This window comes from Pseudopipra pipra, chromosome 4, assembly GCF_036250125.1.
Source record: "Pseudopipra pipra isolate bDixPip1 chromosome 4, bDixPip1.hap1, whole genome shotgun sequence".
Classification (NCBI taxonomy): domain Eukaryota; kingdom Metazoa; phylum Chordata; class Aves; order Passeriformes; family Pipridae; genus Pseudopipra; species Pseudopipra pipra.
The window spans coordinates 73,197,680-73,223,044 of NC_087552.1; the positions used below are offsets into that span (position 1 = coordinate 73,197,680).

General features: G+C 46.2%; 1 protein-coding gene across 1 annotated transcript in view; it reads right to left on the reverse strand.

Annotated features, from left to right (window-relative positions):
* SMOX (spermine oxidase) overlaps positions 1-25,365 on the reverse strand; it is a 51,286-nt gene that overhangs the window by 14,646 nt on the left and 11,275 nt on the right. Inside the window, exons 2-3 of the mRNA XM_064653552.1 lie at positions 9,527-9,761; positions 5,189-5,415 (exon numbers count right to left, since the gene is read on the reverse strand). Coding sequence (XP_064509622.1) covers positions 5,189-5,415; positions 9,527-9,734 — 435 coding nt within the window. The 5' untranslated portion in view covers positions 9,735-9,761. The remainder of the gene's footprint in view (positions 1-5,188; positions 5,416-9,526; positions 9,762-25,365) is intronic.

The window sequence follows — 25,365 nt, forward strand, 5'->3', positions numbered from 1 at the left end:
ACATTAACTCCCAGCTCCTACCACTGGCAAACTCCTCTCAGCACAGTGAAGTAATCACTTCTCACTCTCAAGCTCCTCTGGGTTTGGGCAGGCCCTAGAAGCCTGTCTGAAAAACAGCAGCAGAAGCAAAAGACACAGAGCACCTCAAACAACCCTTCATTCTCAGCAGATCTCCTTCCCTGATTTCTGAGGGTTTACATACAATCCTGCAGGGAATTCACAGAATCATGGAATGGTTTGGGTTGGAAGGGATCCTAAAGATCATCTAGGTCCACTCCCTGCCATGGGCAGGGACACCTTCCACTAGACCAGGTTGCTCCAAGCCTCATCCAACCTGGCCTTGAACACTTCCAGGGATGGGGCAGCCACAGCTTCTCTGGGCAACCTGTGCCAGGGTCTCACCAGCCTCACACTGAAGAATTCCTAATATGTAATCTAATTCGACCCTCTTTAAAGCCATCACTCCTTGTCCTGTCACTCCATGCACTTGTCCAAAGTCCCTCTCCAGCTCTCTTGGAGTCCCTCAAAGCACTGGAAGGGGCTCTAAGGTCTCCCTGGAGCTTTCTGTTCTCCAGGCTGAATAACCCCAACTCCCTCAGCCTGGGGCTGAAAGACAGAAAGGGCTGAAGGTCAGAAATTAAAAGGAGTGAATTAACTGTCCATAATCCTAAAACAGCTTCACTTCATCTTACATCTTCTGTCTTCTTTCTGACCAGCTCTGGGGCATCCCACAAGCAGGGTCTGCGCAGAGAACATGGATTCCAGCAGGGATGTCCCCTCTGTCACCTACCAGCTTCTACCTCCACGTGTTCCCTACATACGTGCTCCTCCACCACAGGAAAAGGCAGTTTCTTAGGAAGAACAAATCTAAATAAAGAAGTTTCTCCACGCTGAAGGAGGTCAGGAAAGCACATCCCAATCCACACTCCTTCCTGTCAGCGCCGGTGACGATCCACAGCATTGTCTTTTTCTCACTTGGCTTAAAAACTGCAGTGATTTAATCCCCGGGCAGTGAAAAACCCCGACGGAGACAGGTCCGGGCTGTTTCCAGGCCAGACATCTGTCAGTGCAATAGAGGCAGGGAGGGAACAGTGACTCTCGGTGGCCCTTTGGTCCTGCTTTCCACGATAACTGCAAGGCAAGGCACTGGAGCTTAATTGGGGATGGCAGGAAGCCCAGCACGGGGTGGGGGCGAGGAGGGTGGAAAACGCTGTCATTCTTTGGCTGCATCCCTCCCCCAGAAGCTGTTGCAGAACACAGGGGAAAGCTGACAGATAACAAGGCTGTTAATTAGCTGATTGTTAAAGGGAGGGTTCCTGGGAAGCAGGTCTCGAGGGACCAAATTCCTACTGAAAAGCTGAAGTAAAAATAGGCACTTTTTCTAAATCAGGCTGGTCGATGGACTCTGTGATTTTTCACCTGCACTTAACTTGTCCAGCTCACCACCTCCCTCCCAGCCTTCACTAATACACCTGGGAGTTGGCTTTAAATACCTCTTTGGAGAGGGAAGTGAGGACTTAGCACAGACAGAAGAGCAACTCTCAGATCAATTGTCCCTGCTCACATTTTCCCAGGAGTTATACACAGACCCTGAAGCTGCAGACATCGCCCTCAAAGGCCGCACTCCTGACACTTTCCTGAAGGTCATGCAGATGTGGCATAAGCTGGAACAGGCCAAAATTCTCCCCCAGCCCCAGAATTTCCCCGGTTATCCCGGAAGGAATGGAGAAGAAGGTGGGAAGATTACGAATACATGGCAAGGGCATCACGGCCTGGGGATCCTCCCCGTGCTGGTTTCCCTTTCCTTTTGGAGACTGACCAAATGCAGTGACAGTGACGCTGAGAACTGCCAGCCCCACACAGCACATGGTCGAACAAGGACAGTGTTTAAACAACAGTGGCTGGAGAGCTCTCCTGCCCTATCTCATGGTGCTTCCCTTGGTAAAGCACAGTTGTAAATCCAGGTGGATGCTCTGCAGGACTGGAGACCTTCCTTGGAGGCACTGCTCAGTTTGCAGTGCTCTCCCAAGGGGATTCAAGTCATCTTGGTCATAAGCTCATGACAGATTCTGACTGACTTCAGTGCAGGGTAACAGCCCCTCAGAGGGAACTTTTTGCTACAGAAATGAAGAGCTGAGCAGTTTTCAAGCAGTTTGATTGCTTGGCTTCCTCATAACCAAATAAAGGCTTCTGTGAGACATCCCTACAGCTATTAAAAATTCAGGCTACTGCAAACAAAAAAGAAGCAAAACTTGTATTGAAGTAGAAGAAGCCAGCCAAAAAAGATTGGACAAGTGCCTGGAAAAAGCCTAAGGACTTTCCAGATGAATTAGTGAAGCAAAGCTCTGGAGGTACAGGGGTGCTTTGCCTTTCACTCCAGAAAAACTCAGCACACACACAGTGACCTCGCCTTGCTAGAACTGAGCTTCAGAGACTCCACATGCACCAGTGAAACACTGGAAGGGAGACCCCTTGCACTTTGTATTCCCCAGAATCTGGTGTCCGGGCGACAAGATAAGTGGGGCTAGAGAGATCCAGATGGAGGAGCAGAGCTGGAGGCACATGCTGGAGCCCCAGCAGCAGCTGCAGGGAAAGCTGGGCAGTGTGTGAGTGCGTGGGGAGTGAGCCGGCTGTGCAGGGAGGGCAGGCCTTTGGAATGGGGACAAATCTGGCCCTGTCCATTTGGGAATACATTTTCCACTTCAACCCTGATTAGGCTTTGCATCCCTCAAGGGGGTTGTTGGTTGTTTTATGGGGGTTTCCTTCTTTTCGAGCCACAGACTTTGCTATCTCAGCCTCTTCTAAAGGGATGAGATGACTTGATGGTGGGATTGCTAATAGTAACCTGAGAAGGGTCTGGAAGCTCCTATGAGGCAAGGGAGGAGCCTGACCTCAGGACTCAGTGATCTGTCAGATGGCTTTTTATCCTGGACAACTTCAAGATGTTTTAACAAAACCACTCAAAAAAACCTGCCTCCTCAAAACAGCAAAGATGCAGAACCGAAGATCAAATTCCTGCTGTTCCTCCCCAGCACCCATTTCATCAGTTAAAGCAACAGAGTTTTGGCCAGCCAAGATGAAATAAGAAATGATGGAATGGACTCTAATGAAAATAATAATGAAAACTTTGAGAGAATGGGAGACTCAACAAAACACAAACCAGAAATGCCCCAGCCAGACTCAGCATGTGTGAAACACTCTCTGCACTTTATGCCAGAGGAAAAGGTCCCCAAAGCCACACACCTCCTGCACATGCTCCTGGCTGCCCACCCTCCAGGGCACTTGTATTTCCTACAGTCATTTTAACTGGAGATTTTCAGGGGATCACATTGCTCGCCTTAATTCCCACTTTTCCTACACAGCACAGGGCAGAAACCACAGCCAGCTGTCTTAAATCACTACAGATCATCCAACCTGGCACCCCAGAGAGGTTGGGACAAGCAGCTCAACAAAACCTTGAGCTGCCTCTGCAAGAAATTCCAGCAGGCTTTGGAGGAAGGCAGAGAAAGCACCTCCCAGCAGGAGCAATTAAGGGGTTGGCTGGTGCCCTGTGCTTGGCTTCAGCTGTCCCTTACATATTTTTTATGGCTGTGAGTGCCTGTAGACATTTTTACAAGCCATAAATGTGAAAGCCTTTTCTGTCTGCTAGAGATAAAGATATCCTGTGGCAATGATAAGCTAATTAGGTGTTTTGCAAAGAAGATTAACTTTTAATGTGTTGTTCTCTCCTGTCACAGGCTGCCCTTTTCTCTCCCCTTTAAAAGAAAGGGTAGATTTACCAAATTAATCATTTCTAAAACACTGGTACCTTGTTATAGCCCTTATCTTACTGGGTTTATCTCAAAGCTGACTAGCTCTCATCTTTGTATTCTCTTCTCATTTCAGAGTCTGCCCTCCCCTTGCTGGAGATTTTCCTATCATCTTCCAGACAGGATGATCACTGAGCCCTGCCTGCAGTTTGGCACTGTTCCATTTACATAAATAATGCTGCTCACTGCAGTATTTTCACTTCTCTTTCTAGCCCTACTTGCTGTTCATCCTCCTCCACACACATCTCACCTGTCTTTTTTTCCTGCTTGGCTCTGGTTCTGTTTTCAACCCAGTAATATGAAAAGATGTTCAGATTAATTACCTCCATCTGCATTTGCCCAGGAAGTTGTCCACAGGTTGTTAAATCCTTTCCATACTAAAGTTTCTTTTAAATTCCTACTACTCCTCTCTAAAACTGAAATGGTCTTTGTGCCATCCCATCACCATTCCAGTTCAGAGACAAAGGACAGTGCCAAAAGTCTTTCCAAATTAAAAAAAAAAAAAAAGAAAAAAAAATCCCCTTTTCTGCTCCCCACCCAATTCTTGATAATTCTTTACAGGCTCACAGACATATTTTTAAACAAAGTATGCAACAGAAACCTGAATCTAGTGTGTGTTCAGCCAAGAGTCAAACACTGAAGTTCACTGTCAGACGAAAATCCAAAGGTTTTAGGCATGGCTACAGCTTGATGAAAATCCTCATGTTCTGCTCCATTTTATATAACCCACTGAGAGATCACATTACCTGGAGGGCCAGACAGTCTGTACAGACCCCTCTAAATGTTCTTCATGTGACATTAAAAAATGTGGGGAATAATTATAATTAACTTTGGCAAGGAAAAGACTTAAAAGAACCTTGAAGTGAAGTCCACGCTGGTCTGAATCTCCCAGCACAGATGTCCCTTTTCCTTCTGATGCAAGAAAACTTACAACTCTTATGATACTACACTGACTTTGGCACCCCACACAGCACATTATGGTATTTATAAAAAGTCATAGGGATACAATATTTAGCTGGTTGTTGCTAAGGTTTTGCGTCTACTTTGTTCAGTAATTTGATCTCTCCTCTACTCTTTTGATTAAGTAGCAACTTTCTCCAGCAAACAACTGTATCTCCCCAGAAACAGTTGCTGGAAGTGATTAAACTGATGACAAACGTGGAAAGATTGTTCTTCCTCACAACAGCGAGTTAATCCCACGTCAGGGACAAACAACGGGGTACAGTGAAGCAGATGAGATAAAAAAAAAACTTAGTGGTTTGGGGTTTTTTTACAAAGAAATTAAAGCTTTTCTACCTTTGTCCCGGATCGTTACAACTGTGAAGGGGCCTCAGTGTTTCAGGCAAACCTACAACCTGCCAAAGCAGCTGAGCACCAACCTCGTTGTATAAATCACTGAATTCTTCAACCACATCTTTCGGGATCCTCTGCCCGTTGTTGGTGAGGTGATAGGCCACCCCATTCTTGGAGTAGAGACTGATCCGCCCAACGCTCCTCTCGCCGTCAGTGGTTTCCTCAAGCAAACCATTGTCTTCTGCTAAATGATAGACTGGGTTTCCATGTGAACCATGAATCCACGTAGCTCCCAGCTCAAAAGTGGCATGCCCTGAGGGAGAGGAAGCCAAAGAAAATGGGTTATTGAAGCCTGTTTTCCTGAAAGCTTGTCACGCTCAACCTGAACTAAAATGTTCATGAGCAGAGGCAGAATCGCCCAAGGATGACACGTGTTTGAACATCACAAGTGATTTTTCTCTGTCAGACACAGGCAATGACAGTGTTCTTCAAACCAGTCCTTCGGGATACAGGGTTGGATAGTGCTACAAGGATGGGATGTTTCCAAGGAAGATGCACCACAGTGACACACCTCTGGTACTTAAGGAGAAATTCAGATCTTTCTCAGTTCCCGGTTCTTGTTGCCAGCAGGGAGACGTAGGAAAATTTGGGCTGCCTTGGGATAGTAACACTGGCCTGAATATTGAACCTCCTGCGATTAAAAATGCTTATTACTTACAAATACACCTCAGATTAACTGCAATAAAACGTGTATTTCCATTCCCCAAATGAGTAAATAAGCTGCATTTTATTATTTATGCCTTTGAAGATTTATATCGGGCTCCTTAAAAAGATGCACCATTAGGTTAAACACCAGATTCATTTAGTTTTCATCACCTGTACCACAAAGATTCTGGTCATCCCCACTCTCCCCCTTCCTTACAGCTACTGGGGTTTGCACCAGGGCTCTCCTCTGACCCAGCACTGCCAGGACTGTGCTGAGAGCACAGGCAGAAGCTCAGCAGCTGAAAGCAGGTGCTAAAAATAAGCTTGGGGTGTGTTCTCCCCCTACATTTTGACAGATTCTCTGGAGTCCAAAGCTGTTTTGAAGTCTGACAAAGCTGGGCAGCCTCTCCCAGCATCGTGGGAATGCCTGACTAAATGGGATAGTTAACAGGATCCTGCTTGATGGAGAAAGGTTGGTGCAGTTACCAGTCATCATATGCTGTTTAACATGTAAATATATGCTCAGACAGAGACACTGCAGCACTGTGCTGTAATGGAGTCAAGCTTAATGGGTGAAAGCCCCAAGGAATGCTGCTCTCCAGCTGAGACTCTGCCTCCCAGGGAAGCTCCATGGATCTCATTTTTCAAGCAACCACCTTGTCATTAAGTACCAGGCTGTCTGCCCTTCAAAATCTGCATTACAGCACAAGATTTCTGCACCAAAGCACAGCATCAACTCACAAGCCTGTGAATATTTAAGGTGCCACAAAGTCCAGAGCACCCAGCCAGGTGGAAATGACTGAGCACTGGCAGCCAAAGGTACAGAGCTCATCAATATCGCATGTGGCAGCCCCCCTGTTAACACAATCCCCCTGCAGTCATCCCATGCCAGAGCAGCAGCAGGAAAACTGCCTCCTGCTTTGTGGCAGGAGCTTGCTCTCTGCTGCACAACAACCCTCTGTATGCACCTGATCTTTGAAAGAAAACAATGTGCCAGTAGGTCCTGCTGTCTTAGTGCTGGGGAACGATGATGTGTCCCAAGTTCTCCTGTTTGCAGTAGCTGTGTGCAATAGAAACAAATACCTGCAAATTAAAAGCAGTAATTCTTGCCTTGCAATACTCAAACACATCATTACCAAGCAGATAAGTCAGTTGTCACTGGGTGTTGAGTTACACGATGAATTATTTAAAAGTGTAAAATTAAATAAGATCCTTTTAAATAGAGACAGCCAATTTACTTTCAGGGCCTTAAAGGATTTTAGGTTCAGTATTAATCTACTTTGAATGAATCACCCAACACAACAAAAATAACCAAAGGAATACAGAGATTGTGCACGAAGCCTCCTGAATATGTACAGCAACTTCCACATTTCCCTTCACAGCCCTGACTATTTCTTGGATATCCTGTTGTGAAATATCTGCAGTGGATACAGATGGTACAGATCACATGCAAGACACACACAGTCCACAAATACACAAACCCTCTGCCTCACCTGTGCTAGAAAAGATGAACCAAATCTCTGCAAATTCAGGTTATTCCCCTGTGCTGAACAGCAACATACTCCATGCACTTGAGGGAAAATACTATCCCCTACAAGACACAGTGTGGCTCAGTGGGAGTGGAAGGATTAGGATATAACCCTGAGAAGGTGCCACCATATCACAGAATGGTTTGGGTTGGAAGGGACCTTAAAAGACCATCCAATTCCACCCCTCTGCCATGGGCATGGACACCTTCCACTAGACCAGGTTGCTCCAAGCCCCATCCAACCTGGCCTTGGACACTTCCAGGGATCCAGGGGCAGCCACAGCTTCTCTGGGCAACCTGTGCCAGGGCCTCCCCATCCTCACAGGGAAAAATTTCTTCCTAATTAGTAGCTCTGATAAAGATTTAAATCAGATCTTTAAATCAAGTGTGCAGACAGGGGTGGGGCCAGAGAAGTTTAACATTTAAATGCCATTTAACATTTAAAGGCCAGATCAAACTGGTCATATGTTGAAGGCCCAGAAGAACCACTTCTTTAACAGTTGTTTATGCAGCTTTAGCCAGTTCTGAGAAATGAGCAGGTCTTGCATGTCCTTGGTGCAGTCTTGCTGCTCCAGGAAGCACAGAAGAAGAAAACACAGCCCAGGACCATGCCCTAGTACCAGGCAATAAGCAGGCCCTGAATATGTGCTGCTTCACCCCCCAACAGGGCTCCAAAATCGTTTGCTAAAAGGTACATGAATCTGCCAAGAGCACAGGGGGGTCAAAACATGGATCCACCTTGGGAGAGAACTGCAGCCCACACCCACACAGGGCAGCCTTGAGAGTTTGCACAAGGTAAGAAAAGACCATTTGCAGTTTTAGGAAAGGTGTTAAAAGATCAAGACTTTGGATTCCAGTCTCTGCCTTGCAAATAACAGTTTTATCTGCAAACTGTGAGACCTCCCCCAGATTGTAATGTCTGCTCTTGTCTAGCATTAATTAAGAAGTGTTAATGAACAGGAGGTGGATTCCCAGCAAAGGTAAAGATGTGAGTTATTGGTGAAGGTGGCCAAAGGTGAGAGAATCAATCTCAAAACTAATACACCAAAACTATTTCACAGGTGCACTGGCAGAATGATCTATTGCTCCCTGAAGATTTCAGCTCTTTGGCACTTCCCTCCTCTCACAGGCACGATCCAGGATATTTTTAATACAGCGGATTGTGAGTAAAGGACACACTTCCCATCCTCAGCTCTATGCCAAGTCTCAGCAGAATGTGAAGTGCCCTATTCAGACCCTGGAGATTAGATTTGTCCAACTGCCTTTCCATTCATTTCCCTTCTGCAAGTTCATGGGACGCTGCTGTTTGTTTACTGTGGTGAGTTTATTGAGTAAAACACAGTAAGTGATGTAATCACCTAAGAAATAAAAAGAAAACAGGGCAGGAAGAGGCCAAAGGTAATAAATCCAGACAGTGGGATAGAAACAGAACTAGTTTGTTGAAATCAGGAGGAAAATGCAGTAAAAGTGAAGAGATTCTCCCCTCCTGCAGAGGAGGGACAAGCAACGTCCTCCTAGATAGTTTCACTGACTCCTGTGCTGCAAAGGACAACGTTTGTTCCACGAGTTTTGCATTTAGAGATTTTACGAGCCCTTCCAATTGACACGGGATTCAAATATCCAGCGCCTGCACCTCTATTACACACCAAGAAAGGAACCTGCAGAGGTGGGAAAGCTGCAAATCAGGATGAAAGGATACATTGAAGAGGTTTTTCCAGCAGCCTGATTCCCAGTGGGTAGTGCCCTACACAGTAAATTACTTCAAGGGAAATGAATGGGGCTGTTTGTGAGGCAGAACAGCTCAGAGCTTCCCCTTTGCAAGCGCTGTAAGCCCTGAGAAACATTTGCCAGCCTGGAGATTTACTGGCTGCTCCTGGGCAAGAGTCAGGCTGGAAAACCTGGGTGGAAACTGTCTCAGTACAGCTCCTTAATCACAGAGCTGTTCCTGCGAGAGTGAAAACAATCACCCAGATCTTTATGTCACGGAAACACGGGGTTTGGAGCAGCGCTGCGTCGGGACTGATGCACGAGACAGCACGGGATCACCCCGAAAGGAGCCCGGGGATTTACATTCCCGACAACACCACGCCCCAACCCAACGCTGCACGTGCACATATCCCGTTCCCGAGGTCGGATTAACCCAACGACAACACAAAGCCTCGCCGGGAGAGCAGGGAGAGGCCCCTCTTACCGAGTTTCACACTCTGCACGCGGCCCCCGATGCGGTCGGTCGCCTCAAGGACAGTTACATCCGTGAAGCCGCTTTCCAGGAGCGCCTTGGCTGCCGACAGGCCCGCGAGCCCAGCACCGATAACGACTATTCGAGGCTGTCGCTTTCTCCGTAGGCCACTACTAAGAGGATCATCCGTGCTGTCTGCAGATATTTCACAACTTTGCATGCCGTCCAAGCTCTCTTTCTAAGGAACCTACGGGAAGAAAGCAAACAAGTGCTTACAAACGCTTATCCTCCGCGGTCAAAAACTCCCAGGGAAGGCAAAAAGAGAACTGGAAATAAAGAAGCCGGGCAGAAGAGAAAAGAAAGTTGTGAACTGGACCCAGCCTTTCAAAATGGGATGCACGGAAAGGATAACTGAGGTCAAACTGGGATGCAACAACTTTTTAGCCTGGAGGACCAGTACTGGAAACTGCAGAAATCTCCACCCTCTTGTACAATGTAGACTATTTCCAAAGGACTTTCAAACTCCCATGTTTTTATATAACCTCTGAAAGTGGCAATTTTGTGGTAAAGGCTTTGAAAAATAAAGACAAAAGAACGATGTACCCAGTGCCGACGAGCTCCACGACCCAGTGATGAAGCTCCACTGTGCCACTGTGGCAACCACAAAGCATAAGCTTCAGATCCTCTAACCAGGGCACTAGGTAGGGAGGGTTTAGCTCCGAGCACGGAGACTGGATATCAAACCAATCATTACAGAAATGGGACAGACGGGAAAATGTTTCAACTGATGAAAGCCAACAAGGGCCAGTTCAGAAATTCACAGCCACGTGATGCAGCCTCTGGAGCCAACACTGTCCTGCCACATCAGGATCAACCTTGGGCTTTGATGAAGAGAGGTTCAAACCCACACCAGTCCTGACCAGTTCAACTCTACCTCCACCTACCTAATATATCCAATGGCTCCTCTGAGCAGGACCCAATCTTCCTTTGTAAACTCCCAGAAGTCATCTTTATACCAGTGTCCATCCTTAGTTCTCAGGTCCCATTACCTTATTTTAGTAGGTGGGACTCAGCAGCCTGAGTCCATGGCTAAGGGTCCCTAATCAGGGATCACCAATGCAGGATGTCTTTACACACAAATGTCAGTGTGTAGACATCTGGTTCTGGGCAGTTCACACCTGCCCTCTGGAGTGTGAAGGAACAGGGTACAGAGACCCAAACTCCACCAGGCCCACACTGGCATCACTCTCAGCTTGCAAAGGATAAACACATAGCCCACGATTCATCGCCCTTGGAATCTGCTGGTGCCCAATGATTTGGATAAAACACACACATAATTCCTAGCTTTACCATCCTCCCTCCCCAAACACTTACTGAATACAAGCTATGCAAGGAGACAGTGTTCTGCCTCTTCCTGTTGCCAAGTTGCTGGATACCCCTTCTGAGTTCCTCCTCAATTCACCCAACGCTTGGCCAGTGTCAAAGTGTTGACTATTCCTCTCTTCCATCACCAGAAGGGTCGAACCTTTGCACTGAAGACACTATTGAAGTTTCTGATCACATCTACTAACAAAGTTCAAGGTAACAATAGTTTCATTTGGAGAGTTCCTTTTTCTCCAGGATCTTAGAGCATTTATGTATGTTGACCAAGCAACATCCACTCTCTGAGGAGAGCTGACACCAGACTGCAGTTTTAAGCAGTGGTATGAAAAGGAGGGTGGCCCCAATGGGGCTCTGAGAACTGTTTTGAAAATCTTTAAACTGGAACAGCTTCAGCTCAATCCACCCTTAGCTGGACTCACCTGTACGAGGGATCTGTGTGCAAACTCTGGTTCTGCCATCAGAGCTTGTTCCAACTGGCACTGCACCACTTCCAACTGCCACTGCAGCAGGTCCCAACTGCCACTGCCCAACGGAATGGAGAGTCATAGAATCCTGACTGGATGGGACCTTAGAGCTCATCTCGTTCCACCCCACTGCCATGGGCAGGGACACTTTCCACTAGCCCAGGTTGCTCCTTTGATCCAACCTGGCCTTGGACAGTTCCAGGGATCCAGGGGCAGCCACAGCTTCTCTGGGCAACCTGTGGCAGGGCCTCCCCACCCTCACAGGTAAGACCTTCATCCCAACATTCAATCTAAACCCCTCCTTCTTTAGTTTAAAACTGTTCCCTCCTTGTCCTATCATTGTCTGCCTTTTTAAAAAGTCGCTCTCTCTCTTTTCTATAAGTGCTGGAGGGTCTCTCTCTCCTGGAGACTTCTCCAGGGGAACCCCCCCAGCTCTCCCAGACTGGCTCCAGAGTAGAGGGGCTCCAGCCCTGGCAGCACCTCCAGGGCCTCCTCTGGACTCTCTCCAGCAGCTCCACGTCCTTGTGCTGTTGTTCCCAGGGCTGGAGGAAGCTCTGCAGGGGGGTGTCTCACCGGGGCAGAACAGAGGGGGAGAACTCACTCCCACAGACATTCTACAACACTCCTCAATTTCCAGATAACACTTTGATCCACGTATTTTAACTGCCACAAGAAGGAAACATCTTTTCTGCCATCTACATCCTATAGAAACTGAAACAGGTCAGGTCAGTTCTTCAAGCACAGCTTTCCTAATCCTGGCTTTGGTGAGCTCCTGTGAATTCTTCACATGAAAGCTTCCAGAAAATGTTTTCCCTCCCGTTTCAGCATTTTAATACTGGATTAGGTGACCTGTCTAGACAGATGAGAAAATAACAGGGTATTTTGTGTGTACAGAACCCTGATTTGGAAACCACCCCTACTCAGCAAACAACCTTTACTGTATGATCAGCAGGAGAAGGCAATTAAAATTTACCAAAAGCCTAGGCTTTCCAACCAGGATCCACGTTCCATTGTGAAATGAACAGGTGATATAAATACATGAATCCCCACTGCACTTTATTTCAGTATCAGTTGTACACTTTTCTCGGCTCCCAAGTTAAGACAAGCACATAAAACACAGTTCACTGTGTTCAGTGCTCTCCCTTCAGCACTTGCCAAGCCACCAGTCAGGGCTCGAGCCAGTGAATATCACCAGGTCCCCTGACACAAAGACAGTTTGGCTTTTTACTTTTTCTTAGTTGCCAAAAACAGTTGTTTCATTCTCTTTTTTTTTTTCTCTTTTAATCACAGGGTAGGAAGTGTGTTGGCTGTTGTACTGTGAGTCTCTCTCAGGCTGTAATTTTACTTTGTGTCCATCTAAGAGCAAGGGTAGCACTAAAGCACAGTGTCACTGGAAGTCAAATTCCCCTGCTTTGTCTTGCTTACAGCCTTCCTGCCCGACAGCCAACAGGTCACAATAAAATATCCAAATACACATCTTTCTTTTGTCTTAAATATACAGTTTTGATCCTCTTATCTCACGTGTGTTTCACTCAGGATATTTAAATCACTTCTACTCCCAGACCTGTTCCCTTTCCTCACTATCACCATCCTGCCCCTGCCTCCCTACGTGCCACTACCCCTTCACTGATCCCCTTCTATTTCCTTCATTCAAAAAATAAAACCCTTTAAAAAAAAATCCCTGAAACCAACCCCTCCCTGAAAAAGAAAATAAATCCTGAGCATAACTGCTGTTTCCCAGCAGACAAATCTTTGCAAAAATATGTTTTCTAAGCTGGGCATCATTCTACCAACCCAGAATCATGGGTTTCCATTCCTGGCATTTTTACCCTTCAATCCTCTGAGCTCCCCATCCTTTAATCTCTGTTGATCTCAGCTATGAAAAGTTCAGAGGTGTGACAACTTCATGAGGTTTTTTTCCCCTCATTTTGCCAGTAAAACCTCGCAGGTCACAAGGAAGAAGCCAGAGAATTAAGGCAGTTCACAACTGCCCTCCTTATTACAACAATGCTCTCTGAGCAGGCTATTCTTCTAGGACCCTTCAGAAAAAGGTCACCAAGGCTCCAACTACTTAAAAATACAAAACCCAAATAAACAAAAGCATTTCTCAAGGAAATCTGCTATTCTTAGCTCACCCAAAGGCTCCCGTGGTAGTACTGTTGTAGCTGTGATGATACAAAGATTTGGGCAAGGCTGAAAACAAGGCTTGTGTGCTTGAAGGCTTGGCTGGGGGTTGGTTGGGATTTTGGGGTTTGTTTGCTGGGGTTTTTTTTCCATCAGGATTGGTTAATCTTTAAAAAGTGACCTTTCTTCAGACTTCATATACCTTCTTATACCCATGAGCCATAGCTGTGAGCTCCTGGCATTCTACAAACCCCATTATTTTGGGTGTCCAACTTGCATCTGCTGCCCTCAGCCTTTCAGGTCATGGAGAAGAGGAGCAATCCATCCTGCTGCTGACATTCCCATCTCAGGATGGACAAGCTGAAAGGGAGCCTACAGACCATTTAAAACAGACCTCCAACCTTCCTGAGTGCTCTTATATGGTGTTATATCAACAGTCTTCACATTAACAAGTGTAACAGCCAGTCTGGAGGGTGAGAAATGCAGCATCAACACAAACAAATTCCCTGCTGACTGCACAGACTGAGCAGCCCCAGCATAAAAATGCAGCAGAATCACTTTATTCCCTCCAGGTTTTGAAACTATGGGAATTAAGCATCATCCTTAATCAGAAAAACTAAGCAACAATATTCCATGTGTTTGAAAGGAACTCGGATAATACCAGCAAGACTCAGCTGAAAGACTAAATGGAAGCACGAGAAATAAACACACCACTATTTTCTCATTATTTTAAGTGCAGCTATTCAAGATTCTATCAGCACATGACGGGGCACTGCACACACATGTGTTTGTAATGCAGGTTTGTCATCACAGCCTCAAAGTGTTTACAAACACAGAATACTTGACACCAAAAGGCTTCATTCAATCTAAGCAGAGACAAAGTGAGACTGAGCAACCGAGAGCAGAAGCTAGAAAAAAAAAAAATCACAACAAGAATAAAGTATCTCATTTTTAACAGTGACGCTAATCAGCTGCTGAAATCCTTTTCACTAAAGACAAGAGGATATTGCTTGAAGCTTCCAAATCAGGATTCAATCTATCACAGACACTTACACTCCAGTTCCACCAGAAGACAGGGCTGTGGTTCTGGGAACGCTCCTGCCCATTCCATGGATGTGGCCAGGGCAGAGTTGTAAGACAAAATTTTCTGGTCTTTGCACCTCAGGGATCTACCACGATGCAGAACTGTGTCTGTGAGCCCTTGCATTATTAGCAGGGTGTTGTAGAGATGGAACACACATGCAGATGGTTTCCAGAGATGCCTGAGGAATGGAAATTTGTGATCACCATCCAGTCCAGAGCATCTGGAGGCCCATCTCCTGGGCCTCAGAAAGCAATAAAAAAAATAATAATAATACCAGCAAACTTTTTCATACAGAGTTTCAAAAGCCTTTTTCCAATAGGTGCAATAATCTCTATTATTTCATCAGCTGCATAAGGAAAAGTGGTTATCTGAAAGCTCTGTTAGCTAAACCCATTTGCAAAAGCTCCACAACAGAAACAGAAAGGTGACTTATTCAGCAGATGCAGAGACACTGCAGTTTTTAGGCCATTAACTCATTACACAGCCCAGCACTACTTGTACTGAGCAAGTGCACAGTTGTAATGAGTAACCTTTGCCTAAGCAACTGCAGTAACAGAATTTTCAATTATCATCTCTAATGCACCTTTTTTCCCTAAGCTGAGGGAGAAGTGCTTGGAAAGATTATTCTAGTTGGAGCAATTTTATCTCTCTTAACACCTTTCCAGGCTTCAGACTCAGGCTGTCCCCTGAGCACAGGTCAGGGCAGAACAGATCATATCTCTGAATAGATACAAAAATGAAGTGGAAGGGATTTCTGGGCTGGCCCCAGCACTGCCTGTCAGTGCCTCCCAGCGCTGTTTCCTGTGGTTCTCCACAGCTCCTGGCACAACAAACAGGCATTTTGTAACTTCTCCCTCTTTCCCCCTTTCATCAGCCTCCTCAGACACAAGCACATTAATCCTTACTGCCTGTTACTTCAAGATGCTCTTTCCAAGCTCTCCAGGCTGTAAACATGTCAAACTGGAAGGTACGTCTCTTTTTCCTTTCTCCCTCCTTTTTTCATCCACGTCAAACTCACAAACCTTTCCAGAATCACCATTTACACCCTTTCAGGACGAGGCAGGAGTGTTATAAACTGAACTCAAGTCCCCCACGTCAGTCAGACCCCCAGGTGAGCCCAGCCTGCTGTTACAAACTGCCTTTGTACAGTGGTTGTGCAAACACCAGCCCAGGCTGCAATTGCAGCGCAACAGGAGCTTTACGGCATCGGAAGCCGACACACCTCGTTTACTCAACTACCTGGAGAGCTGCAGGAGCAGGATAACAGTCCTCAGCCTCCTACATACATACCAGAGCCCTTCCCAAGCTCATAAACCTGTGTCACTCAGGCACAAGTACCACTGAGATCACGGTTATCCCATGTTACTCCTGCACATGCCAGCAGCTCACCTCCAACTGCTGGGCTGAAACCACCTGGAGAGTGGCACTTCATGGGCACCCTCGAGCTCAGGCTTTACCCGAGTCAGTATTTTAGTCTGAACAGGTTTGCCAGGTGGATGGAGCAGCTGGAACAGTCACTCAGCCCCCAGACCCCTTCTGCAGGCAGCTGCCAGGGGTGGGCAGAGGAGACCTGTTCTGACAGCTCACAGAAACTCAAGTGTTGGTCAGAAGCAGCCCTTGAAAGACCCTACTCAAACCAGGACCATCACCGGCACGGCCTCCCTGAACACAGTGTTTTCCAGTACTTGAAACAAGGAAGACAGATGCAAAATCCCTGCTTTTCCCATCACTGTGACTCCATCCCCATGCTCCTCATCACCTCGTCATGCCTGACCAGAGTGAGGAGCCTTGCAGGTGCTGCAGGGGGGACACGTGAGCCTGACTGGGCAACTCTCCCTGGTCCCAAGCAGGTCTTGAGTGGAGCACCTCCATCACCTCTGCAGCACCCCCTCCACTGCACCCCACACCATCACCACAATCCATTTGTCCTGTGTGCCTCCCCTGTCCCCACCAGCCCTGGGGAAAGAGAGATGACCATGCTCATCTTTCTCACCATGGTGGTACAAACAAGCTAGCACTCCTGCTGACAGTGAGCAACTCATTAATCCCTTATATTTCCATAGGCAGGAGCTGAAATGAAGTGATTTGATATCCAGAGAGCTTCTGGAATTTACTGGGGTGGCTATGAGAGAGAAACTGAAGTTGGAACTGAAGACAAAAGCTACAATCCACTAAAATAAACCCAGGTAAAAGCCCAAGCCATCAAGTGTGGCTCGAGGCACCAAAAATGCTGATCTTCCATCAGCATCTACCAGCCCCAGTTACAAATTACTGACCCAGCCCAATGACTGACACACAAGGGAGTGCAGGGCTGGATCAGACATCAAGGAAGGAAAGGCTTTAATAACACCCCACGTGTACTCCTGGACAGCAGCGTGCCAAAATGTTTCCTGTTCTTCCCATACACCAAACCTGCAGCCTCATGCCCAAAACCTCCTCAGCATCCTGCTTTTTTCAAGGCAGGAGAGAACTTCAGGCTGACTCTGAGCTCTTCTTCCTCAGGACCCATCGCAAAAGAGACAGAGGGAAACACAGCACTAAAAAATACAGTCCAGACTCAGGTCTTCAGCCTTAGAAGTTGACCTTAGCTGGGTTTTTGTTCATTTACCCGAAAGCTTCAACTTCATTTACCCACTCACCTCCCAAAATATAACCTCCCCTCATCTCAGGAGAGACAGAGAAATGGCCACACTAAATTGTCTCCTCTTCCCAAGCTGGGAAGAAGCTGTGCTTCTTCAATACACACAAAACAAATAATGGACTCTGTAAACTACTCCACTAGTTATTAATGAGAAGCAACCCAAAGCTGCTGGATATTAAAGTTGAGGCCATCAGATCTTAGGCAGCCTCCCACCACGGCACCACTGCGTGGTCTTACACTGCTGGAAAAGGAAACAGAAATGTTCAAGTTCTTCAACAACAACAAAAACAAATAGTTCTGACAAACGGTATTTTTTCACAAGTATGACCCAAGACAGGCGTCCCCTTTGCCTCTTTCCACACCATCATCGTGCAGGAAAAATGCAGGGGGGAGACAGAGAACAAATCACAGAACTCATAGAACCATTCAGGTTGGAAAAGACCCTTAGCCATGAAATTTGACATTTTATAATTAAGTCTGAATCAGCAAAGATGGTGGAACAGGTTCCAGGATAAGACCTCCTGCTATCTCAGAGGCACCAGGCACCTCCTTTGCCACTCAATTTTCTGAGCAGCTTATCAGAAGCTGTGTTGCAAGAAAAGACATACAGTGTGTCCAAATCCCTGAGTGATTTGACTAATCAGTCCATGGAGAGAGGGAAATGCGGATGGAACAGCACCTGGGACAAGTCGGTCTTCAAGACAAGGAGGGATGGGAAGCACTGGAATGAGCCACCAGCACCCACACCCACATCCAGTGGACCCCTGAAACACTTGTCCTATTAAGCCTCCCCCATCCTCCAGAATCACCAAAAATTTGCTAACTGTGAAAATCTCAGTACTTTTGAATGTTTGGAGGAGATTTAAACAGAAAAAAAATGGGTCGCTGGCTGGTGCTTTTGATCAGGAAACCACTGCACATTTTTACCACTGTGATCCAACTTGTTTTAATGCCTGCAAATATCCCTCGAGTCAAATGAACTTGTTCAAAGCTGATTCACACCAAGGCTACTTCTTAAATTGGGTAGTTGTTGACAAGTAGAATATATTTAACAAGCCCCAAGCGTCTTGGCATGCAGTATAAAGACTTCCTATTATGAGCTGGATGTTGTTTTCTTTAAAGTGAACATATGGGCAGAGCAGGTTGTCTGCCACGGGGCACCTCCATACAGTGCTTGGCACTGACAGAACTGCACGGATATCCAAAAAATAAACCAAGGAATGTCACGCCAAGAACACGGGGGATGAATCACACCATTTAAAACTCGCTGATAAAATGCACCATTATGCGTTTTTCCAAATCCTCCTCATCTGAGGGAAAAGAAAAGAAAAGAAATTAAAATAATTGTGTTCCTCTGGCTGAAGGGTACGGTGAGAACATGGCAGGCCCTGCCAGCTCCAAGGGGATAGGATGGGAGCAGGCCATCTGGAACTACTCTGCAAAGGTCCCTCTGGCAGCCTCTGGAACACCCCTTGGCCAGTGGCTCAGCATCTTGATTTACAGTGAGGGGATAAAATTAAGGACTGGAAGATTTTCTCTACCATCAGACACTCCTGTTGGAGGAGGTCATCATCCTCAAGTGACTCCCAGAGAAATGGGCTGAGAATGAAGTCTGGGCTATGGAGCTTCTCCTGCCTACACAGCCAGCAAGATCAGAACACTGTAGCACTGTGTTTGTGTGGCAGAGGCTACAGTATTTATTACACAGGACGCAGCTTATCACAGCAGCAACAAAAAGCACAGCTTGGGCATGTTCCTTGGACAACAGAGGAGAAAATCCAGGAATTCCACTGTTCTGCAAATCCCCTGCAGACTGAACAAGCATGTGCTGTAGCTGAAGCATCAGTACCCCCTTGATTTTGGAAGCCTGCAGATAGGTAAAAGGTCCCACCTACCCAGAAGGCATCCCACAACATCCCTCTATTGCATCACAGAGACAGTTTTCACTGCCAGAACACTCCTTTTCTGCATCAGGAGAAGCTGGAGAGAACAGGGACATCAGAGTGGTGTTCAACCTGCTGCAGTGAATGGGATATCCTCATCTTAACCCTGGGGATAGAAACAGTGATCTAGCCAAAAGCTCTAATGCCACTGGTTTCCAAATCCTATTGACCACCAGAGACCCTATCCACACTGTCAGCTGGCCAGAACCTAAACCAGCACAGCAAGCTCAGGACAAAGGGTTAACAGTTCAGGACCAGAGTTGTTGAACTAACCAGGACAAGCAACAACCAGTCCCAAACTGGCCTCCCTTTCCCCATGTCTTTGCAAGCTTCCTAGGCTCTGGTTGACCTCCTAGTGGGAATCTTCCCCTATTTCCAGCTCCTCAATCACACTGAGCATCGGGAAGTATCTGCCACTGCTGAGCTCCTGGTGAAAGCAAAGCTTGGTGTTTCAGGACTGTAAAGGGAAGGAGAGAGAGACAGTAAACTACAGGGGGAAAAAAAGAGGTTATAAACTAAAAAAACACTGACATAAAGGATAGAACAATGCTGCAAACAAGTTTCCTGCAGAACTCATATTCCAGCTGCCAAAAGGAGCTGTATCCCATCCTGCCTGCACAACCGTGTGATCTTATCTTCTCCACCCTCCTTCTCTCTCTAATTGTTTGGGAAAATTAATTGATAAAACCAGCCTTAATTAAATAGGAAACATGCCCGTGTTTGCACAACTCAGTACACAATCGTGTCTCAGTCAAATAAACACTGGTGTCCAAATTACACTTGGGAATTCACTGTGGCTTGGGGTTTTAAATTCGTTGCAGCAAGCTTGGGAGCAAAGTTCCAATAGGAGTCTTTTCTTCTCCTCCCATCCTCCGTACTAGGAGGAGACTGGATAAATCTACAATGCAGAGAGGCTCAGTATTGGTTCCAGCTCAATGTGTACATGAGGATCATTTCAGGACACACCATATGAGACACACTAGCCCAAAAGCAATTATTTTTTCTCACCACTTCTCAGAACCCAGACCAACCAAACTGCCCTGAAATAGCAGCACAGCTCTCGAAATAGCATCATTTCTTCTCTTTTTGAAAGCAACACCCACACTCAGTCTTTGATTTCAAGCCATCCCCGAGCAGTTACCACTTCTTCACCATTCAAGCCACAGGGAAAATCACTAAATCCAACAGAAACACCACGGGAAGAGAGCCAAAATTAGAAAAGCCAAACACCACATGGATTTACTCCCACAATAACTGGATCGACTTCAGCCTGGAACAGACCAGACGTGACTCCAGGAAAAATATGTCTCTCCAGGTGCAGCTGCGTGGAGGGGACTTCTCCTGGGCTCGTGGTTGAAGGCAAACCACATGTTCCAGCCTTAAGGCAGCAGACATATAACCAGGGCTCGCCTCAGCACGCTGAGATACACAGCCTTCTCCATCCTGCTGTCTGCACAAACATGCTCACACAGCAGCCCAGAGCCCAAGGCAGGGGAATTCAGGTTGGGAAGCATGTCCTTGGATCCTGAGGAGGCCTGGCTTATGGCTGGCAGACTGGCTGGCTGAGGTCTGTACCCACCAGAAGCTTCCCTTGAAGAAGACTGGAGTTTTCCCCACAGATTTGCATGCAGCAACAAGAAATGTTTTAACACAAAAGCATCGACCTTCTCCTCCCTATACATTGTGTGCATCCAGGTAACCTGGAGATATCCAAAGGAAATCGGCACTGCTATGGAAAACCTCTTACACAGGAATATATCCCTGCTGTAAAGCAACAGAAGCAACTCACCCTGCTGAGTGATTTTCCTCCCAAGTGTGAAATGGAGCAGCGAGCAGAAACAGCTCGTGAATCATGGAATCACAGAACAGTTTGGGCTGCAGGGGACCTTTAAAGGTCAAACGAAATCAAAGACAAGAAACAGAAGGGTGGGTGAGGAAGGAGATGAAAACACCACAGTGACACCTTGGGCTTTGTTCCCACCTTGTTGCAAACTTCAAAACAAAGCCCGAGGATGAAATTTTGTCTGGATATTCCAACAGAAAACCTCCTCCCATCGACTTCTTGTGCTTTGAGGTTAGTAAGTGCCTTGCAGGCAAGTGCAGCCTGGAGTGCCATGGGACGCACTCCAGTGATGGATTATCACTGCTGCAAGGTGCCTTTCATTTCTCCCGACACACCTGAACTCAAAACAATCCTTCTCTGTGACAATCAAGACATTTTAGTGGAAAAAAAGGAAGTTTACTTTGTATTGATCCTCTTCATGAAACTGTGCCTCAAACAGCTTCACAGAATTGAGATAAAACGTTGCTCAGAGAGAGAAAAATTAAATAGCTCAGGCTGAGAAAAAAAAAGGACAGATTTTAGATCTAAGAGATTTTTCGCAGAGCAGGAAGACTTGTCATATGGTAAACAGCAGAATCTTGGAACCGGGACATTTGGGATTTATCTCTTCTTCCACAGCCTTCCAATGTGACTGGGGTAAAAGAATGGCAATCCTACCCATAACTTGATAAAAATTTAGCACAATTTCAACGTGTTCAGGTGGGAGCTCATTTTATTCGGCACACCACGCTTGATCCTCCCAGTGCCTCGGCTTCACCGAATGTAAAACAGCACAGGCACCTGGCTGTGCCAAAAAAGCATTTCCATTAATGCCCTCAAATGAAAAGGAATCAGCGTAAGGTATTAGATCCCCACCAGGACTGAGCCATGTGCAAGCCAGATGAGGTAACAAGCCAGTAAACTTCAAATCACCGCTTGCATCCATCCCATAACTACATGCTGAAATCCCTACAGATAGGCTGGCATGTTGGCAGGGAAAATTTGTCATTTCTAAATTTAGCAGACACTTCAATCATTGTGTGATACTTCAAAAGCAATGGAGATGTAAAGCGGAGTTTGCAGGACAACCATTTAAACCGAAATGAGAGCTCCGCTCACTGAGCAAAGGCTTTTCTTAATTCCCTTCCTGTTTGGACAATTTGATCCACTGCTTTTTTCTCCACTACAACCACAAAGGTCTGTCCTGCAGTGAATGGATAGGCTTTTTTTCTGGGATAACTTCCAGGTTAAAGAGAAAGGATTTACACTTGAATGAAACATAGGCACTGTATTTGGAAAATTTGTTTTGAAAACTTGGGAAGGAAGCAAAGCCTCCTTCATTTAAAAAGGGACTCAATTAACATTCTCCAACAAGTCTTCCTATCGAAAGAACAGTACTTGCTGGGGGACATGTGATCCGAAACTTGTTCTCCTTACTCACAATGTCCCTTTCTGAAACACAGGGCACCGCTTTGGGGAGACACGAGGATCTTTGCGCAGCTCTCCAGAGGCCTGCCTGTCACAGGCAAGGCCTTGACTCCAGGCGTCAGATGTTCTACGACTTAAGCTCAGGAAACTTAAAATAGTGCTTAAAGACCCTAATGAAGACCTACAGTGACACCATCCTACTGTGGCTCCCTCTACAAGGACAGCTCATCCACACACAGCCAGAGTGGCAGGACGAATCCTCAGCGCGCAATTTGTCAACTCCTCATTTTTCTGAAAACAACACATTTTAAAATCTGTCAAGAAGACACTAATGATCAACCAAGCAGGTGTTCTGCTTTTGATTCCTGCACTTCTGGGTGTGGGTTTGATCTGCTGCAGGCAGCAGCCAGACAGGACCAGCCTAAGGGTTACCTTGGTTTTGAAAAACAATCCTGCCAGAGCTGGGCATGCCCAGATATTGCCAACGTAGGAGGAGGAAAACAAGCTATGCCATCATTTTTTTCCAGCTAAAGTTAAAGGGGAAAAAAAAAGGCTACTGACAATTTAATATGCACTTTTATTTCTGAATTCCCTTATCAACTGCACATGACAGAGCATTCTTCACCCTTTAATAAGTACGGGTTGAAGTCGAGCCTGACTGGAAGTTGATGACGGATTGAGAATGGGAGTCCATGTCATTACACAGCAGATTGGGACAGGAGATAAAAGGCATTATTAGTGGATATTGCAACAGAAAACATGCAACCATCACCTCATTCTGGGACCATCTGCAGCAGACCACTCTCCTTCATTCCTTCTGGATGCCTCCAATTGCAATGTGACCCAGGTACGTGCAACGGAAAGGAAAAAGTTACCTGCAGCTCCCCCCCATCAGTGCCTCAGTGGGACTACGTAGGGAAAACAAGGACACAGAGTTTGTCCCAGTAATCTGGATGCTGAGATGTGAGCTACCCTTTGGAAAAAATATGATTTTTCCCTGCTGACCATGCTTTTAGTTCAGGTGTGGATAACTATAAAAACTCTTCTGTATTCAGCTGATATTCTTTAGATCATCCAAAATAAATTGGTGGTTTGGGAGTTTGTCTAAACCAAAATGGACCAAACGCCCTGAAATCTTTTCCCACCATCCAAAACAAAAGCGATTTAGGAGTTGTCCTATTAAATAAGATTTTCCAGGGGAAAGTCAACAGGCTCTAAATTCACAATACAGTGGAACGCAATACAAGTGCCTCCCTCTTAGCCCTTACTGACAACAAACACAGATGTCAAGGCAGAAAGCAGCAGAGAATCCTCTAAACATCTCATGTAAATGAACCACAAGGTACTTTGCACAGCTGGTAAATGAGCTGCTCTGTGATAAGCACACTTAGCAGAGTTTACATTTCCTTAAGACACTTGAAGATTAAGAGGCCTGCTCCTGTCTTTCCTGCCAACTACAGGCAGATGCTGGACAGCAAAACAAGGTGAAGGTACTTTTCAGATGAGGTGAAGCAAGAAATAATTGAAAAGCTGTAGGCAGCTCACCCAAGATACAGGGCCAAAAGTTGGGCTCAGCTTGAGCTTTGTGCTAAAACCCTCCATCCATCCAAAGGGCATCCATCCCAAAGGCATCCAACATCTGGACACGACACAGTTCACACACTCACTCTCCCATTACCTTGAGCTAAAGATCCCCTTGGCAGATGGATCTTTTGCACCTTGTAGAACTTTCCCCTGAGAATATAACAGGTGGTGACGACTCATGAAATGTGCTCATATCCACACATCTTTAAATAAAAACACTCATCTACAGAAGTCTGGCTTTGTTTTCGTTATGCCTTTGAAAAGAGTCAATCCACTCCAAAAGTTTAGAACTGGGTAACTGCAGTAATTTCATCTTCTCAGGGAAGAAAGGGAAGAGTATTTAATAATCAAATAGGTTCCTCCCCTCCATGTATAGAACTGGTCATACCAACTCCTGTGAAAGCTTTCTGATCCTGCCCACTGCACAGCTTCATGTACTGGAAACAAGCTTTAGGACCAGGAACTTGCTGCAAACTCCAGGTGTCCCACACACACAGAAAGAGAGAAGCATATTCTTTGCTATAACACATTGGATTTATCAACAGGGACAAAGTGATCCTGCACATTTTATCAAAAGTCCCCTCCGAGAAGGATTTAACCACTAGAAAAACTGTGCTTTCAAAAATGAAGCTGCCTGGCCAACACGGGCAAAGTCTGAAAGTGCTGCAACTCTTTGCTCTGGGACTCAAATATTACTGTAAATTTTGCAGACATACAGAGCCCCTGCCTCAGGAAGTTGCTGGAACTGAAGTGAGGGGGACACGGCCCCGTATTTACACCACTGCCCCACTGTGCATCTTCTTGTGCCCATTTGTCACCGAGCACATCTTCCCCTCCCTGCTCCAAAGCAGATTAAGCTTAATAAACTTATGTAGTTGTGAAGTGTACTGCCTATTATCCAATTAGACAGCTAACGAGATCTGAGTAGCAGCACGTAGGCACCGATAACTGCCGGCTGATACCTGGTACGGATTAGACACGTTCCTTATTTTTCCAGCCCTTGCAGAAAAAGGGTTGGGATTGGTTCAAAGGCTGCTCTGAAGACTGGATTCAGGTAATTGTTTAATTTTGTTTGGGACCCATGAGCACATCACGTTTGTTTCCTCTTGATCTCCTGGAGCTGTCACATCGCAACCGTCCTGTTACGAAACTCCTGATAAATCTGCTGTGACTTGCTCACCTAAACTTTCAGTATGGACAGGGGCAGATCCCATCACCTTTATGGTCCCTTCCAGCTTCAGAAATCTATGGAGCAACAAAGAAAAACGTCCAGAAGTGATAAGGACATTCAGAAATGCTTCTTTATTAGCTCTGATGCTGTTTCACGTGCTATTTCCGTAAGGAAACATGAATCGGATGCAATCACCATAAAACGGCT